Source organism: Herpailurus yagouaroundi, unplaced genomic scaffold (genome assembly GCF_014898765.1).
Source record: "Herpailurus yagouaroundi ecotype Mexico unplaced genomic scaffold, PumYag 67690, whole genome shotgun sequence".
NCBI lineage: Eukaryota > Metazoa > Chordata > Mammalia > Carnivora > Felidae > Herpailurus > Herpailurus yagouaroundi.
The window spans coordinates 2229821-2248528 of NW_024420490.1; the positions used below are offsets into that span (position 1 = coordinate 2229821).

Consider the following 18708-nt stretch of genomic DNA (forward strand, 5'->3'; position numbering starts at 1 on the left):
TTGCCCGGAGTGGCACTCGTTATTGGCTTCCATTCCCTCCCTGTCCCACTTCCCTATTCCCTCCCTGTGCTTCCTGGGATCCCCTCCCAAACAAACTACTTGCGCCTAAATCCCCGTCTTAGGGTCTGTTTGGGGGTGAATGACAATTTAGGAAGACAATTTATTACCCCGAATCTACTTCACCTTCTACCCTAGAGCATGGGTGATTTTTCTCTGGCTTTGTGATTTTTCCCCACTCTCTGCTCTCTTTTGTGTTACTCAGTAGAGTAAATGCAGGTTATGTCTAACTACAGTTTGCAAGTGAGATTTATAAACATTGTTCAAACTTTTTGGCTCATAAATTGCTGAAAAAGTCTAACAAGTTATAAATATATGTTCTTCCATCCATAACATTTTTGAGGAATGGCCTCTGAACAACTTGTGCCAGGATGTTTGCACACCTACTGAAATCTAACTGGGTTACTGCTCCTTGGTCAGTTTAAACATATCCACTGGCAACTGTAATATTTCATCCTGCTTCCACCCCTTCTGACGGATTCCCTTACAGGATTAGCCCTGAGCTTCGGAATTGGTCATCCTGCTGAACCCGCTTTGGGCCCAAGGGTCAATAGTTGCCCAACTGCTTCTGCCAGAGAAGTCCAGTAATTGTCTGCTTCTCTCTTTCATTTTATACTTCAGCTTCTCCATCCCCCATATGCCAACAGTACCTGCCCTTCCGAACCTTTCCCACGACAGCGCCTCTTCCCCAGCCTAGTGCCAGCCTCTGGATTGTAGAGCTTCCCTGACGCCGTTTTCAGCTTGGTTCCAAAGTCTCATTCGGATGGCCTCTTTAGGCCCTGAGGTCTCTGAGTTTATGAGAGAGCTCGGACCTCACTCTAGGCGCAGGCCACAGGGAATGTCAGGGTGTGTATACGGCAGTGAAAGAGTCCCGAGATTCAGTGTCACAGACTCAAGGAAGAAAGGACTTTTGTGCCTGTCTGGAAACACGGTGCTTTCACCATGGACGCAGTAGGTAGGGAACAGACATTCTAATCATTTCCTTGCTTTTCTCCCTTAATTTCAATGCCAGCAAAAAGGAGCAGAATTTGCTACCCCAAAATGTGCCTCTTTGGCATGAGGATTATTTTAGGCAGATTATTTAAGAAACAGCAGGCACAGGACAAGCTCTGAAAACCCTAATCAAAGTTATCCTTTTGGTAAGAGACATTTCCATTTATAAAGGAAATTTCCATCTGTAAGGGTGTCTCTGTCTTTGTACCAGGGAGAGGATGACTCTAAATCTCTAGGAGCTCCTATCTCCTATGGAGAAGGCCAAGATTTAGATCTGCATGACAATCTTACTCTTGTTTACTATACTTTTCCTGGTTAACCTCCCATACCTGTTCCCCCATCTTCCTTTGCCTTTAACTGGAAATGGTATTTAAGATGGAGGCTTGGGTCATTTGGGGGAGTTACTCCATTTCCCTGGGCCTCTCCTATGGGTATAGGAAGCATATAGGATATTAAACTTCTATTTGTTTTTCTCCTATTAAATTGTCTTTTGTTATGGGGGAGTGGGTGGGTCTCGGCCAAGAACCTAGAACAGCAGAGAGAAAATTATTTTTCCTCCTCTACACCAGAAAGCCCAGGCTGCCTGGTCAACCACAGGATCATCATGATAGGAAGAAGCCTGCGTGGGCTCAAATCTTGTCTTCAATGCTTGGCACTAATGGCCTTGGAAAAGTTACTTTGCCTCAGTTTCTTCATCTGTAAAAGAACAATAATATTAGTACCTACTATAGAGAATTGTTATGAAGATAAAACAGTGATAATTTAAACAAAGCTCATAACATAGTTACCTGATCCATAGTAAGTCTCCCACAAGTTTTAGCTACTGTTGTTAACAGAATCAATCTAATTGAAACCCAGGTACACAATACTCTTCCTCTTCAATCTGTTGCAAGAGAGAACTTCCCACATGGTAGTTGCAAAGTAAGCCTTTGAAGAAGTAAATAGAAGTGTGGCTGCCTGCAGCCCTTGCCCCTCCAGTGGCTCCTCCATCTGCTGGAGGAATAAACAAAACTTGTTTATTGGAATAAACAAAAGAGATCCTTCTTTCTACAATCAGAGGTCGGACTTTCCATGCGGGGAAAGTGATCGCATTGACGTCAAGCCAAACTACAGAGGGAATGACTGCTATGCACGCCCCTCCCCAAAGCAGGGTTTGCTCTCAGGGAAACCATATGTGCCTACAGGGAAAGAACACAATAGAGGGGGAATTGCAGTTCATAAACTTCAGGACTTTACTCAGAGATGGACCTGTGTGGATCCACGATCTGTGTCTTGATCTTCTCTGAAGAAAATGAGAAAAAGAAAAAGTATGACTACACTTTATAATATGGATCATGACCCTCTGCCTTCACCTGAGTTTAAAGCTCGCTTCCTCCCAGGGCAAGGAGAGAAGTCTCAGCTGCTGACTCTTAGAAAACTCCCTGAAACATCTGCTAAATTTTCCGGAAAGTATCTTATTGGATAACGGACCACAAAGTGGGGTTCATGCCCTCTAGGAGAGGTGCAACCTGATCTAACAGGTAAGGAGGAAAGCTTCAAAACTTATATTTATATTGATTTTTTATTTAAAAGAAAAGATGAACTAAATATTGGTAATATGTAGTGTCCAAACTGAGGCTCACTCTCTCCCCGAGTCCACATCAGAGGATCCCTTATCACGTGCAGCTCGGGTGGCAGGAGAACAGGTCCCACCATACAGAAGGCTCAACAGTGGCACCCTATTCTTCCCTGCACTTTCAGGTTTCGGAGAGGTTTGGCAGATTGCTGTGTATTTTGTTTTGTTTTGTTTTTTTGTATGATCTAGTTTTAATTAAACTAACCTCCCCAAATGGACAAGTGACCTAAAAATATTCCCACAGAACAAAACAGAGCAAAACAAAACCCCACAGATTATAGATGATACTAAAATTGCAAGCCCAAGAGAACAATATGAATATAACAAAAAAGACAATTCCCTCATTCCTAGTATAGGCACTAATCAGACATGACACATTCAGTCACATTATAATTATAATAAAGTTTTTCTGATGACAAAAGGGCTTATAGTCAATAAAATATATAACATGTTGTTTTAAAATTGTTATTTTACTCTTTTATCTTTTTTAAAATTCTGTATTTTAGCATGTTTTCTCCCTTGTTTATGAACTCTGTATAATACCCACCCACATTCAACAATTAGCATTCCCTAGACATTGTTCTTGCTCTCCAGTGTGAGACATACACATATTTGTTTGTTTTGTTTTATTTTGTTGAATTCTGGAAAGTAAGGTACAAATATCCTGACCTTTCACTCCTATTTCAGTGTGTTTCCTAAGAACACGGACACTCTTCTGCACAACCCCAATTCCATTATCACACCTACTGAAATTAACAATAATTCATTAATAGAATCTAATATGTAATCATATTTCCCACATTTTCCAAAAAAATGTAATTTATTACCTTTTTTTAAAAAAATCCAGGATCAAATTATGGTATATACATTGCATTGGGTTGTTATATTTTGTTTTTCTGGTGTCGTTGAGATATAATTGACACATAACATTGTATAAGTTTAAGAGGCATAACATAATGATTTGCTGTATGTATATATTGTGAAAAGGATTACTTATTATACCTCTTTAATCTCCTTTGAGGTATAACAATAACTCCCCTATATTCTTCTAAAAAATGATGTGGACTGTTTTGATGACTCTAAGCCAGTTATCTTGTAGAATGTGCCAGAACTGGATTTGTCTGATTGTTTCTTCATATATAGATTCAGATTAAAAATTTGGAGCAAGACAACTGCATTGGCAATGTTGTGTTTATCCCATTGCATTATATCAGGAGGCACATGATCTCAGATGGTCCCATTATTGGTGATGCTAAATTAAATCAGGGCCAAATTATGAATTTCATGGGCCCTTGGTATTTTTACCTTTATAGGACCCTTTCTCCGCAAAAAAAAAAATTAAGAATTCTATTTTATAATTATTTCAGCATAAAGATAAATATAATCCAAGATGCATTGTATTCATTTTTTTCTTCTGGTTTTTAAAAGAAATTAAAACACTTTTCTAAACTCCTACAAGTATCATGGGCCCTAGACCTTGTGCCTACTTGGACTATCAGAGAAGCTTACTCTGGATTTGACCACTTGGTTAAAGGGGTGACTTTTGGAGCTCCCCAACATAAAGGTACATTTTCCTCTTTGTGGGTAGATAGTAGTCTATAAGGAGACTCTTTGAGACTATGTGAACATCCTATTCCCCTAAAACCTCTTCCTCAGCAGTTTAATCACTTTTGCCAGAATCATTGAAGGTTGTGGTTATGATCTTCTTTTAAGGGATGAGAATATTGAAGTGCAAAGAGCCCATGATTTGTCCAAGACCGTAAATCTAGTTGGTAGAATCACCATTAGGAAGCCCTGCTCCCAAGTCCACATTAGAGCCCAGAGAAGACTGGAGTATATTAAGAAGTAGTGAAAAGAGCATTGGAGTTATTTGGCCTGGAGAGAAGAACAGGAAAGAATAACTGTAATCTGTTACACACTTAAAGATAATGGCTGGATGGGCACCAAGGATCAGCAAGTTCTCCATTTGCAAAAATCCTCAAAGAGAGAGAAGATTCCATGACTCTGGATTATAGTCATTTTACAAGTCAGCTAATAATTGCCTCACATTTCTTCAGAAAAGTCCCTGGTGTTATTCTCAGGAGAAAATAGAACCAATGTTTAATACTCTTGTCAAATCTGATTAGGTATTAGGATTCTAATTTAAATGCTGACGATGTGCCAATTACCTAGAGACCGTTTAATTACTTTAGTTTTCTCTTCACCTCAGTCCGCCACAGGTAGTGTGCATCAGGAGTGTTGAAAATAGTGTTGTTCAACAACTCCTACAGACCTCAATAGGTAATTACAAATGAAGGCTGAAATGCTGGGTCCCTAAAAATAAAGTGCCCATATTTGAATAAAAGACATACTTTTCTGTGGGCAAAGGTTTCCAACCTGGATGTGGGAGCTGGCTACTTCTACTTGCAAAAATCTCTTTGAGACATTACTCTCATTCCACAGAATGTTTTTGACCTTTCCAATGTTTGCATAGGAAAAATGGTGCACAGATGTTTTCAGGAGCGGGAAGCAATTGTCTTGAGGCCCATGGTATCAGGAGTGAATCTGTCAGTCTGTGGAAGAATGAATTTTACTAAGTATGTAAAAGTGAATCTACTCTCATTTTTGAGAAGTTGGAAATAAGAGACACACCTGCAAGACACATATTATTATCAATTAATTAGCAAGTATGCACTGAGCCTCTGCTTTGAAGTAAGTGGCATGCAGAACAAGGGACCTGGAACATTTTTAGTGACACAGAAGGAAGAGAAGAGAAAAAGATGTTCTAACCTCAGGACATTTATTAGAAAGTCAGGTAGAAAAGACATACCCACGGAAAGCTAGCAAACAATTCAAGATGGTGCATAGCAAGCATTATGTGAAAGGAATCAATAATCCTGTCATGAAATTAGGTTAGGAGAAAGAACAGGAATCATGGAAGCCTAGATTGGGCAGCAAAATCTTTATCAAGATGATACTTATCAACTGGAATTTGAAAGGACAGGATTCAGATGTATGGAGACTCTGGGATTGGGCAGAAAGAAAGGAGGAAGGCAGGAAAGCAGTGGAGACTTTAGGAACAGACCATGGACTAGTCTATCTCTTGGGTACAATTAAAGTTGACAGCTCATTCTCTCAGAGGGCAGTAAGTAGGGGGTGATGTATGCTAAACGATACTGGAAATAAATCTGATGATAACTTTATTTTTTTTTTTAATTTTTGTTTATGTTTATTCATCTTTGAAAGACAGAGACAGAGCACAAGCAGGGGTGGGATGCAGAGAGAGGGGGACAAAGATTCTGAAACAGGCTCCAGGCTCTGAGCTGTCAGCACAGAGCCCGATGTGGGGCTCGAACTCACAAACTGCGAGATCATGACCTGAGCCTAAGTCGGATGCTCAACCGACTGAGCCACCCAGGCACCCCTGATGATAACTTTAAATGTCCTTCATGTCTAACTGTTCTAGATAAGGCTCTTTTGTTGACAAAGAACAGAAGCCACTCAGACTAACTCAGGGGAAAAGGGAATGGGAGAATTGTAAGATTGTAACAGGAGACCTCTCGTACATTCCAAAGCAGTTCATGTGCCAGAAACCAAGGACCCTCTGTTTGACTTAGGGCCACATCATCTCAGCTTCTGCTTTTATGTCTGGCTCTTTCTTTCTCTTTCAGTCTACCTATGCTGCTCGTTCATCTTGCACACGGTTAAAATATGCCCAATCCCTTCCCTGGCATCAAAATCTTTTATTTCCAGCATCTGTTATTGACTACATGACTACATCCTCTCATTTTTTTCAGTTTAAATGCTCAAGAGAAAGAGAGGCTCTTTAGTAGCTGGACAGGCAGTTCACTGGCTGCTTTAGATTAAGTAGCCACCCCAGTCCAACCAGCCATCACTCCTAAACAAGAACCCCCCCCCCCCAGTGGTGTCTCCTGTCTAAACCAGAAGAAGAAATAGACTGATATGTTCCATGTTCTAGAAAACCATTAGACTTCCAGGGAACATTTGGTGTGTTCCAGACGCATTAGGGAAACCTCTGCTGTTTCTCTGCTTCTAAGAAGGATTTACCCAAAGCTTTCTTCTAAAAGAGCTGTGACACCCTGAAAGGAGTTGGTCCTCAATTGAATGCTGATTCCACCACCTCTAACAGTGAACTTCGGTTTGTCCCCTGTAGAATGAGGATAATAGCACCTATCTGTTGTCTGGAATGTAAGTGAGATAATGTAGATGGTATTCTCTGCTTGGCACATAGCAAGAGCTTAGTAAATGGGATTTCTTTAATTACTGTGATAATTTATGAATATTCTAAAACTGAAAATTGCGGTGCATTTTTACTTATTTAAAAAAAATTGTTTTTAGGTTTATTTATTTATTTTGAGAGAGACAGAGTGTGAATCAGAGAGGGGCAGAGAGAGAGGGAGACCGAGAATCCCAAGCAGGCTCCAGGCCCCGTGCTGCCCGCACAGAGCCCTACACAGGGCTTGAACTCACAAAACCATGAGATCATGACCTGAGCTGAAACCAACTGAGCCACCCAGGCACCCCTTTACTTATTTTTTCCCCCTGATAATGATTTATTTTTTCTACCTGGATACAAGAACTCTTTTTATAACCTTGAAGTTTATAAATTTGCCACAGTATATCTCAGTGTGGAGCTTTCTTTTTTTTTTTTTAATATAATTTATTGTCAAATTGGCAACATACAGCATATACAGTGTGCTCCTGGTTTTGGGGGTAGATTCCTGTGATTCATCGCTTACATACAACACCCAGTGCTCATTGCAACAAGTGCCCTCCTCAATGCCCGTCACCCATTTTCCCCTCTCCCCCGCCCCCCATCAACACTCAGTTGGTTCTCTGTATTTAAGAGTCTCTTATGGTTTGCCTCCCTCCCTCTCTGTAACTATTTTTTCCCCTTCCCTTCCCCCATGGTCTTCTGTTAAGTCCCTTTACTTGTTTTTTAATTGTACAAGTGAAATATGAACGTATCTGGATATTTAAAAGCAATTCCTCGGGGTGCCTGGGTGGCGCAGTCGGTTAAGCGTCCGACTTCAGCCAGGTCACGATCTCGCGGTCCGTGGGTTCGAGCCCCGCGTCGGGCTCTGGGCTGATGGCTCAGAGCCTGGAGCCTGTTTCCGATTCTGTGTCTCCCTCTCTCTCTGCCCCTCCCCCGTTCATGCTCTGTCTCTCTCTGTCCCAAAAATAAATAAACGTTGAAAAAAAAATTAAAAAAAAAAATTAAAAGCAATTCCTCGACATTATAGTATTTCACTGTAAATATACTCATGGTAAATATTTTAAGGCATGTTTTTAATACAGTCTTTCTAAAACCACAGAACTGCAATGCCATTATTGCACCCAGTATATTAAAAATAACTCCTTAATATCACCAGTACTAAATCTGAATGATTTTCTGATTTGATTTTCCTCAATAGTCTCAAAAATATCTTTTTATGGTTGTTTGGTTTGAATCAAAATCTAAAAGGAGTCTACACTTTGCACTGAATTGATATGTATGACACATCTCAGTAGGTCTATAACCATTTTCCCTCCTTTTTTAAAAACTTTTTTCTCCCTCCTTTTTTATGCCATATATTTGTTGAAAAAAAAAATGGAGTCATTCCTACAGAATTTTCCAATTCAGGATTGGACTGTATCTTCATGGCATCATTTAGCAGATTCTTTTATCTTCATATTTCCTGAAAACTGGTATATAGATCTAGAAGCTTATTTAGATTTAGATTCAAACTATTTTTCTGGCAAAACTATAAAAGTAATGCTTTTATACTATCTTTTATGTTTAAAAGTTATGAATTTGAAATAGCAGCTCAACAGTTCCCATGGCATTTTGTACTTAGGAGTATAAGATTCTCAAGAGGGAAGGAGGTAAGCCATTCACTCTGTTTTCTGCCTCATGCAGGAGTGAGTCAGCTTCACTTCACTTGGAGTAACTTAGATTACTACTTTATCTCTAATTGATTTATTAGAGATATCTTTGGCTAGAGATGTTCATGTACCTTTAAAGATATTAATTCCTTACCTACATACTAGGAATAAAAATGTTTGAGATGAACAGTAACTAGAGAAAGTGCCAGAAGAAAATTGAACGTCCTTTGAAGTTTTTATGTTAGTGTGTTAATTGTTTACAATGAACTAATTTATGGATGGAAAAGCAAACCCAGGTACACTAAAGTGGGGCTATAGTATTGTTCTAGAATGCTGGGGATGTCCATTAAGTAAGAGCCCTCTCTTTTCTACCTGAGCTGGGAAGAGAGAGCTAGATAAAGAAATAGAGAATGATAAAAATAATTGCTTCTATGCCGGATAAAGCTGTTTGGAGATTGTGACTTAGGTCCACAGCAATAATGAACTTGCAAACACCTGATCTCCTATATTACATGTGCCATTTCCCTAGTCAGGGGCAATTAGACAACCATGGGCCTCTCTGAGCCCAGAGTACATGCCAGGTTCTTTTTCTCAAACTCACCTCTTAATAACTCACTCCCCTTTCCCTGGAGGGAGGCAGAAAGTGAATGAGGAATCAGGATGCAGCAAAGAGTGGTAACCCAACGGGAGCTTAATCAACATGGAAGCAAGTGGAAATAAGTGTTTCCCCCATCACCGAAGTCTATCATACGAGTATCAGTGGTAGAACCAGTTTTAACACAGCATTTTCAGCAATGAACACCCTCACATTTAGTTGGTCCCAATTCACATCAACTTCCACACTATAGCAGCTCATGTGCTAGGTGTTGTGTTGTATGGGGAGTTGTGGCAGATATTGAGTTGCTCTGCTCAGACCTCCCTTGAACAAAAGATTCACTACTCAGCTTCAGGGACGTAGTTATCTGATGGCCTGTGGCTGTCAGTCCCTTCAGGGTCCACTTCAGCTTTCAAGCTATGGTCATGCTCTTCGTGGACAGTTCCCACCCAGTGACTATACCAGAGAGTAACCGAGGTCACACTCCTTTTGGGTGGCCCCAGCCCATGACTAGGCAAGGTGGTGATACAAGGGCCTGGCAATTTCTACCCAAGACAGGACTTCTCCACTGGACTATCTTTGGTACCATTAGGCTGGCATAGGGTGACCAGCTGTCACGGTTTGCTGGGACTGAGAGATTTCCTAGGATGTAGGATGTTCAATGCTAAAGCTGGGAAATTTCCAGACAAATTAGGATGGTTGGTCACTTTCACTGGTGTAGACCTTGTCAGGTCTTCATTGGGGTCTGACAGCTACCCCCCATCTAATCTTGCTTCCTTCCCTTTTGCCTTTCACAGGTAAGACTCCCCACTAAACCTCTTATCCTTCTGGTTTCCTCTCAATGTCTGCTTCCCAGAGCATTCAGCCCAAGTCCGGGGCACATATAGCACAGAAACCAGGAGGAACCTAAATACTGCAAGAGGGCAGGGGAAAGATTAATTTGACACTTACAGGGATGTTTCTGGTATAACATTTTCAGTGGGCTATTTGTTCTGCACCCTTTGAAAAAGAGAAGAGGCATGTGTAAATACTCAATGACTTCAGGTTCCCTGAACTGCACTCGAATACTCAAAATGAAGGCTTTGCCAAAAAAGGACTCAAACTCCTTGTCCCTGTGTCCTTCTTTAAACATGCTTGCTATTAATTTCTGTGAGTTAAGAAAAATGAAAGGAGTTTCAGCTTTTCTGAGAAGTGTTCTTAAAATCAAGAGAGATTGTGGGTGAAGAAACAAGAACGCATCCTTCAGAGCCAGGACTAGGATAAGGAAAGCAATGTGCTCAGGGTATAACATTTAGGGAGGCACTCACTGTCATGGTAGTAGGAGTTCAGAGTCAGCACTTGCATGAACCTGAGCGTGAGCGCTTCCTTAAATATTGCACCCAGTTGCCTGGCTTGCCCCATCCTTGGGGCATCCATAATAATATTAGCCAACTTACACAGAACATTCCATCTTTCCTGCCCCAGGTACAAAGCCATCGTCCGGCCGATGGATATCCAGGCCTCTCATGCTCTGATGAAGATCTGCCTCAAAGCTGCATTGATCTGGGTTATCTCCATGCTTCTGGCAATCCCGGAGGCTGTGTTTTCTGATCTACATCCCTTTCATGAGGAAAGCACCAACCAGACCTTCATTAGCTGCGCTCCGTACCCACATTCTAATGAGCTGCACCCTAAAATTCACTCCATGGCTTCCTTCCTGGTCTTCTACATCATCCCACTGTCGATTATCTCTGTCTACTACTACTTCATTGCTAAAAATCTGATCCAGAGCGCTTACAATCTGCCTGTGGAAGGGAATATACATGTCAAGAAGCAGGTAGGTGCTGAGGATTGATTCATTTCCTCCTTAAGGATCTGATCCCTTTTGGACTCCACTGACAAGCACACCTGATTCTGCAATTAGAGGAGGTGGGTGATCTGCGGCCAGATGGTAAATGGAAACTCCTAGCCACAGAAGCCTAGGTTTTCAGGTGTTTTTTATAATCTTGTTCTCTTATTAAAGACCTAAGCTAGGGAGGTATTGAGAATCTGGAAGATTTGAAGTATGGGTTTCCTTTTGAGGAATATCTGAAGAAGTGTTGTTGGTAACAAAATAACGTGTTAAGGCCCATAGAGATGTGACTTCTTTAAATTCCAATCACATTGTTTGGATAGGAAGAGTGTCACCACATGGGGACAAAGCAGAGGGAGCGGGGGAAAAGGAGCTGGTTGAAGAAAAAGAAGTCGTTGGACTAAGATAGGCTCACATTGATTTGGGTTCTTATCCAGACTTCATGACTTAACTCACTTACCTTCTCTGAGCCTCAGTTCCCTTACCCATGATACAGGGTGATAACCCACATATTGTAAGGCTGGAAGATTAAAAGACAGAGCATATATATGACCTGGAGTGCCCAGAATGCAGAATGCCCTCCACATGTGTTAGATTCCCTTCCCTGTCCCCCATAATCCTACAGAATTTCAGATTTGAGGTATGAATAGTAGAAACCAGGGACTCTGGCTTTACCCTCTTTGTCAGTTCTTGCTTTCTAGTCCAAATGTAGATCTTGTGGCATTTATGATGCAAAAGCAGAAAGACTCCCCATCCATTTAAATGTACCGCTGACTCGGTGGCTTCACCCTTTAAAGTGTTGTTGTTGTTGTTGTTGTTGTTGTTTTGCCTCAATTATGAGGAGAGAGTGGCAGTTCTCAGTGAAACTGTCTCCATATTTGAAAGGCCTCTCAATAGTGAACATCCATTGTACCTCTGGTTCTTTAATGAGAACGACGTTTCCCCCTGCAGTGGTACCAGAGGGTGTTGGGAGCAAACGATCCTCAGCCCACTTTGTCTAAGAACCTCCCTATATTAGTATAGCCCAGAAATAAGTTGAAACTAAAAATAATAATAATAGGAAGTTATTTTGATTTGGCCAATGAGGAAGAACAAAGCTGGCTGCTCTTTTGAGCATCAGGGGGAATAAGAAATTATTAACTGTGGAGCCCAGAAAGACATGAAGTCATATGGCCGATAAACGGCACCAGAGCTCTCTGGAGGAAAAAGAGGTCACTTACTAGAATTTCATTGAGCAATCCATTCAAGCATGTAATCAACTTTGTTTAAAGATCTGTTCTCAGTGGCACGTTCTAACTACATTCTACCTCATGGATTTCTGCTTCCTGGCTTTTTCATGTCTGTGTTTCTGACTCCCCCCTCCCCATACACACCCTTTTTCCATCTGTTTCTGTTGCTTTTCTCCCATTTTATTGGATTCTCTCTTGTCCCCTTTCTCCCACTGAACCCTTTTCTGTGGCTTTGTGAGCTCATCTATTCCCATAATTCTTTTTCCCTGTTTTTTTCTTTTCTCTGTCTGAATCTTTGTCGCTCTGCATCCATCCAACACTGTCCCTTGGTCCCTCTGGCTCTGTGCGTGACTCTCTCCTTAGATCGAATCCCGGAAGCGCCTCGCCAAGACAGTGCTGGTGTTTGTGGGCCTCTTTGCCTTCTGCTGGCTCCCCAACCACATCATCTACCTGTACCGCTCCTACCACTACTCGGAGGTGGACACCTCCATGCTCCACTTCATCACCAGCATCTGTGCCCGCCTCCTGGCCTTCACCAACTCCTGTGTGAACCCTTTTGCCCTCTACCTGCTGAGCAAGAGTTTCAGGAAACAATTCAACACCCAGCTCCTCTGTTGCCGCCCTGGCCTGTTGACCCGCTCTCACAGCACCGGCAGAAGTACCACCTGCATGACCTCCTTCAAGAGTACCAACCCCTCTGTGGCCACCTTCAGCCTCATCAACGGAAACATCTGTCATGAAGGGTATGTTTAGGCTGATCCTTGACCCTGTCCCCCTAGGGGCCCCTAGTTGTGCTTTATGGCTAGGAAAGAACCCTCACACCTGTTGTTGTCTCTGTACCCTCCAAAGACCCTTTGGAAGGCTCATGACTGGTATAGGCAGGTTGCAGAGAGGCCCAAATGGATTGCTCTTAGGTTTGAAAGGCCCGTCAAGATTTGTATTTTCCATTTCAACTTGTGAATGCTTCTTCTGATGTAGAGCAAACTTTCCGTATTTTAGAAAAGGGAACAAATAAGAAAGTATTATTTTAAGCATCAAGCCCTGATATACAGTTATGGCCAATTAAGTCACAGAAACTACATGAACAAATAGATTTATATAGCAGAAAAATTACACGTTAAATGTCCACTTTGTGAAAGACTTCACCTTGTCATTTCTTTAAGCAGAAACTAGTGCTTTAAAAATATGATTTGAGTGATTTTTCAGGAACGTTTATGATCACAAACCAAGGAACTGTTTTTTTACACTTGTAACCTGAAAGTCAGCCCTATGAAAAATTCCCATGTATGATGGACCATCCCCAAATTGATAACACTGGAAGCCAGTTTAGGACGAATCCCTGAGTGTTGATTATTTTTAAAAGATGTTACTGGGGACACAGGAGAAACGCTCGACACATCATTTTAAGGCAAAAACACAGCCAGACACATAGACACGTATACAAAGATCCACATGAGGCTGTGGATTGGTATCTTGTGCTCTGAATTCTAACTCAATGGAGATTCTTTTTGCTGTTACCCCATTTCAATCATCCATGGTACACTCCTACCGTAGAAGAGAAATCCTTTTGGGGGAAAATTGATCTTGCTCGCAATTCATCATTTATAAGTGCATAAAGTATAGTATTTATTTTTGGTATACAGGTTTTCAGCCAAACATATTTACTTAGATTTGGCTCTTTGCTCCAGTGAAGCAGTTAGTTCATATGAAAGAAAAAAAAAAAGATCACACCTGAGTGGAAAGAGAAACATGTTTACGTTTAACATATGCTTACCTAAAGTCTGTGAGAGGAAATGAATAAAATTTCAGTAATATGTATTTCTGTTTGAATATGCATAAATAATTTGCAGGGGGCTTAGCATTAAGAATGGATTATAAAACAGCCACAGGTTCATTAACTTTCTATGTAAGAGTAGTATTTATGAAACAGCCCACGTGCAGAAAAGAACTGGACTGAAATATTTTTATTTTCCTGAGTAAAGAGACTTGACTATCCTACTTTAGAAGCCCTGAATCAGGTTTTTCTTGACTCCATGATAGGCCAATTCTGCTGGACTGCAAACACGTTAACCCACTTTCAGATAAATCCAAATTCCGCAAATGTGCCATAATATGTATCCCTTACATCTGAAGACGATTTTCATTCCGGTTTTCTCTGTCCAAGCGAGAAAGAACCGTTGGCTCTCTTTCCCACATGGCACGTACTGAAAGATTTTCATCTCTTGTTACAAGGAAATGCTCACCGTCTGCAGAGCTTGAGAAGTTAGGACCCAGACGGTTGTGAACATCTGTGTTTACAGGTTGTATTAGCTGGAGTGAGACCTCTTCACTTCCTTCCGTGAGCCGCATGCCCTTCTGTACTGTTCCTACCTGTTCTCCTGGGAGCCCATAATGACACTGGACAGTTTGAAGAGCAAGTGTACCAGAAAGAATGAAGATTTTTAGCCGGTCATCCCAGCTTAGTCTCTAGCTATGTAAGCTTGGCTATCAACCCTTCTCTAGACTCATTTTCTCATCTCTAGAATGAGAGGACAGTGCTAAGATCCTTCTCTTGCTGAAATCCTCTGAGTCCTGTCATTGCTTCCAGTTTGGTTTCTAAAGCATTTGTACAGCCAGCCTGCTCACAGGTGCCCCACTTCTGTTACCTTTGCAACAACTCGTCTGGGGAAGTCCTTCAACCAACATCCTACACTCATGTTCATGTTAGTGGAATGGAAGGAGACTAGTCTATTGCTTTCAGGGGCTCCCTGGAATAATTCGTATGAATGGTGTCCCATTAGCTTGTTATGCTGTGGGATTAAAGCTGAAAAACACATAAGAAAACATATTGCTCAATCTCCTCATTATACGAAGGGTACTTTCCCTACTCACCTCTGACCTCCATGCACCTGTTATCTCCAACTACTGCTCCACAACTTTACCCTTGGGTTTCTTCAAAACTTTTGAGTATAAGTGACTTCGTACCTCGTTAGGGGCTACATTGTGTAGCATTCTGGGTACTTGTGTGACTTGTTCAAGCATCTCTGAACTACCTGCCTTCAAAGACATTTTGGGAGTAGGACTCATCCTAATGTCTCCTTCAGGTAACATCATGGCATGGATTTCAGGAGACTGAAATCTAGGTCCAGCTGTGTGTCCTGAGGCAAATCCTGTCACCTCTTTGAGACTTCTAAACAGAAGGGCTGTAGAAGGCGTGTGCCAGCCAACGGCCCAGGACTGGTAAAACTGGGAATCAACAGATGGACGGACGCGAACCTGCTTATTGGGACAGACTTACCCGGGCCCTTCTCCAGGGAAGTCAACTTCTTCTTCCTCCTCAAGACCCTAAAATTCCGGAGAGACCCAAGCCCCCATGTGGTATCACCTCTCTGCTAGGGCAGAGTGTGGCAGGGGCTGGAGCTAAGACATTTCACGCCTGGCTTCCAAAGATAATCACGTTTAGCGCTTATGTCTTTGGTGAGGGGGGAAAAAAATCAATTTTTTCTGTGGAAAACCATCTGTGTTTATTCAATTGACAGACACTACCTTTCAATCTATCTTAAATTGAGCCTCCCTGAGGCAGGCAGCTCAACAGTGATAGATTAAGCAATAAACAAGGCAGCCTGCCCACCATCGGCCGCCGCTGGCAGGGAGGGCACAGCTGCTGTTAGGAGTGATATTCCACAGCAAGATGGTCCTCCCTGCTTGGCGCAGGCGAGGCCCCTCCCTGTCGGTGATGATTCCCCATAAATGTGGATGGCTAAACCCCTTCTTCTGGCTGCCCTCCCCCCCCCCCCCCACTAACCCTGGCCTTCTGCCTCATTAACAAGCCCTCTTGTTTCCCTCTTTGCCACACAATTTGGTTTCATCTTGAAGAATGGAGAAGTGGGGAAGGATGGTAAATACACAGTTTAGAGGCTGCTTCAGATGAACCCGAGCTCAGCTTGTTATGAAAAGGCTCACTGAACAGAAATAAATGAACTTGTCCAAAGGACACGTGCACATTGAAGTTGTAAAGTCTTTGTTTATGCCAAAAGTAGCAGTTGGTTATTGGTTTCAGAGTCAATGCATGTACCAAATGTCTTCTGGTAAGAGAGATGAGCTTTGCTTGGGAACTACGAGTTGAATGACATCCTCAACCTGTGGACTAAAAGGTGGCTAAGTCACTTTCCTGAAAGCTAGATAGGAATGATCGCCCTGGAAACCTGACCACGTGAGAAGTGAGTGAATAGTACACACTTCTGTGGAGGTGAGATGCGAGAGAGGCCGACTTTCTGGACATTTCCGCCCTTCACATCCAGGCCCCGAAGCAGCTGTTGTTAGAGAGTGCCATTGCTAACCCTGGCTTGCTGGGAGGAATGGGGCACATTTTGCACATTTGTCTATGTTTGGCTGCGTTTTCATAAAACAGATGAACAGCTGAAAACAAGACATTATTCTATTCACTCTCCTGGGTCCAGGCTTTGTGTGAGCTATCCAAAGAAACCAAGCCCTAGTTTATCCTGTATGTGATGGTCATTCCTCTCAGCACCCACCTTGACAAAGCTCCGGCAGCCCTCCACCCCCAACACAAACACAACAACTTTAATATCCAGCAACCTCTTACCATAATTTTGGCCTTCAAAGACACCCTTCCTTTAGGTAGGGGCCAAGCGTGAACTCCAGCTCAATATATCCAGAGCAATCAACAAATCACAGAGAACAGACTTTTCTTTTGTGAGACCACGTTAGAAATGCACTCAGTGGAATTTATCTAATTTTTTAAAAAGTTTAACAGCTCCTGGGTTCAAATATTATGTGTCCACGATTAATTTAAAAAAATAATTTGCATTTACCTAGTGTTCGTGGTCTATAAAGCATTTTTATACTCATTGCCTCGTCTAATCTAAGCTGTCCCTGCTGGCCAAAGAGCTGCTTAGCCTCCTTTACTATGGAAATTAGTAAATGACATTTATTGGTGACCATGTGCGATTAAATTAAAAGACCCATGGAACTATGAAGCTGAAGCATGAAATTACAGCTATTGGACCATACTTGACCTACAAAAAGGTGATTTCATATGGTTCAATGAACTCTGATTTCATTTGTACTCATGGACGTTCCCAGTTTACGGGATAGTCTGTGCCTGCAAAGTGAGTCTGTTTAACTTGGCCCAAGGCAGGGAATGATGCCATTGTTGGTTGCACCAGGGAGGCATATTAGCCAGAACAGCATTCCATGTCACACGGAAGTGGAAGCCTAAGATAAGAAGGGACGGGATCATGGGGAGCAAAACCACAAGTCATAGATCACACATTTGTGTGAAACCTTAGTGGAGTTCTATGACTCTAGAAGTGCTGGAAGGGGGCACCTGGGTCGCTCAGTTAAGCGTCCGACTTTTGATTTCAGCTCAGGTCATGATCTCATGGTTTGTGAGTTTGAACCCCGTGTTGGGCCCTGCGCTGACGGTGTGGCACCTACTTGGGGTTCTGTCTCTCCCAATCTCTCTGCCCTTCCCCCTCAAAATAAATAAACTTAAAAAAATGTTATTAGAAGTGCTGGAAAGGAAGGTGCTCGATTTCACCAAGCAGCAATGATGTGCCAAATGCAGTGCTGCGCACATTTCTATTCTTCCTCACAAGCACCTTGACAAGTATTCGGATGATGAAGCTGAAGCTCAGGGAGATCACTTCACCATCCCAAGGTCACACGCCACAGTTGAATGGCAGAGTATTAATGTGGACCTGGATCCCTCTTAAGACAATCCTCTAGCAGCCCTCCACCCCCAACACAAACACAACTTTAATACCCAGCAATCTCTTACCATAACTTTGGCCTTCGAAGACACCCTTTCTTTAGGTAGGGGCCAAGCATGAATTCCAGCTCAATATATCCCATTCCACTGCTCAGCATTGCTTCCCAAATCCAGCCCCATGTGAGAAATTAAGTTCACAGTGACTGATAGATAATCCCATTCCCTACTCTAGCTTTTGTCCAAAGGCCTGAACCACTGAGGAAGTCGAGGACTGTACACCAAGGGCATGGAAGATGTTTCTAAGCACCTAAGGACTCACTGCAGGCAGAGGCTGAAATGTAGCACAGAGTAGGTGGACAAGGAAGTCCCTTAGTTCACTTGCCCCCAGAGACACAATTCGGTGGCAAATGGAAGCCCTGGGAAGAATTTCCCACCTAGTTCTGTGACCGAGTGGAGAAAACCCTTGGCGAAGGGCCATATACAGAGGATCCAGGGGCGCCTGGGTGGCGCAGTCGGTTAAGCGTCCGACTTCAGCCAGGTCACGATCTTGCGGTCCGTGAGTTCGAGCCCCGCGTCGGGCTCTGGGCTGATGGCTCAGAGCCAGGAGCCTGTTTCCGATTCTGTGTCTCCCTCTCTCTCTGCCCCTCCCCCATTCATGCTCTGTCTCTCTCTGTCCCAAAAATAAATAAACGTTGAAAAAAAAAATTAAAAAAAAAATACAGAGGATCCAAGTGAGAACAGTCAATCCAGGCACCTTTCTGTGAAGTGGGATTCGCTGGAGAACAGGTATCAGGAAGGGGTGGAACCCTT

At 42.5% G+C, this 18708-nt stretch overlaps 1 protein-coding gene across 2 annotated transcripts in view; it reads left to right on the forward strand.

Moving 5' to 3' along the window:
• GRPR (gastrin releasing peptide receptor) overlaps nt 1–15862 on the forward strand; it is a 33147-nt gene extending 17285 nt beyond the window's left edge. The window contains exons 2-4 of one of the 2 annotated variants that reach the window (XM_040468221.1): nt 10590–10941; nt 12549–12928; nt 15269–15862. In XM_040468221.1, coding sequence (XP_040324155.1) covers nt 10590–10941; nt 12549–12928; nt 15269–15272 — 736 coding nt within the window. In that variant the 3' untranslated portion in view covers nt 15273–15862. Of the gene's footprint in view, nt 1–10589; nt 10942–12548; nt 15009–15268 lie in introns of those variants that run through there. The other variant, XM_040468220.1, reaches the window with a different exon arrangement.
• The last annotated feature ends 2846 nt before the right edge of the window (nt 15863–18708 follow it).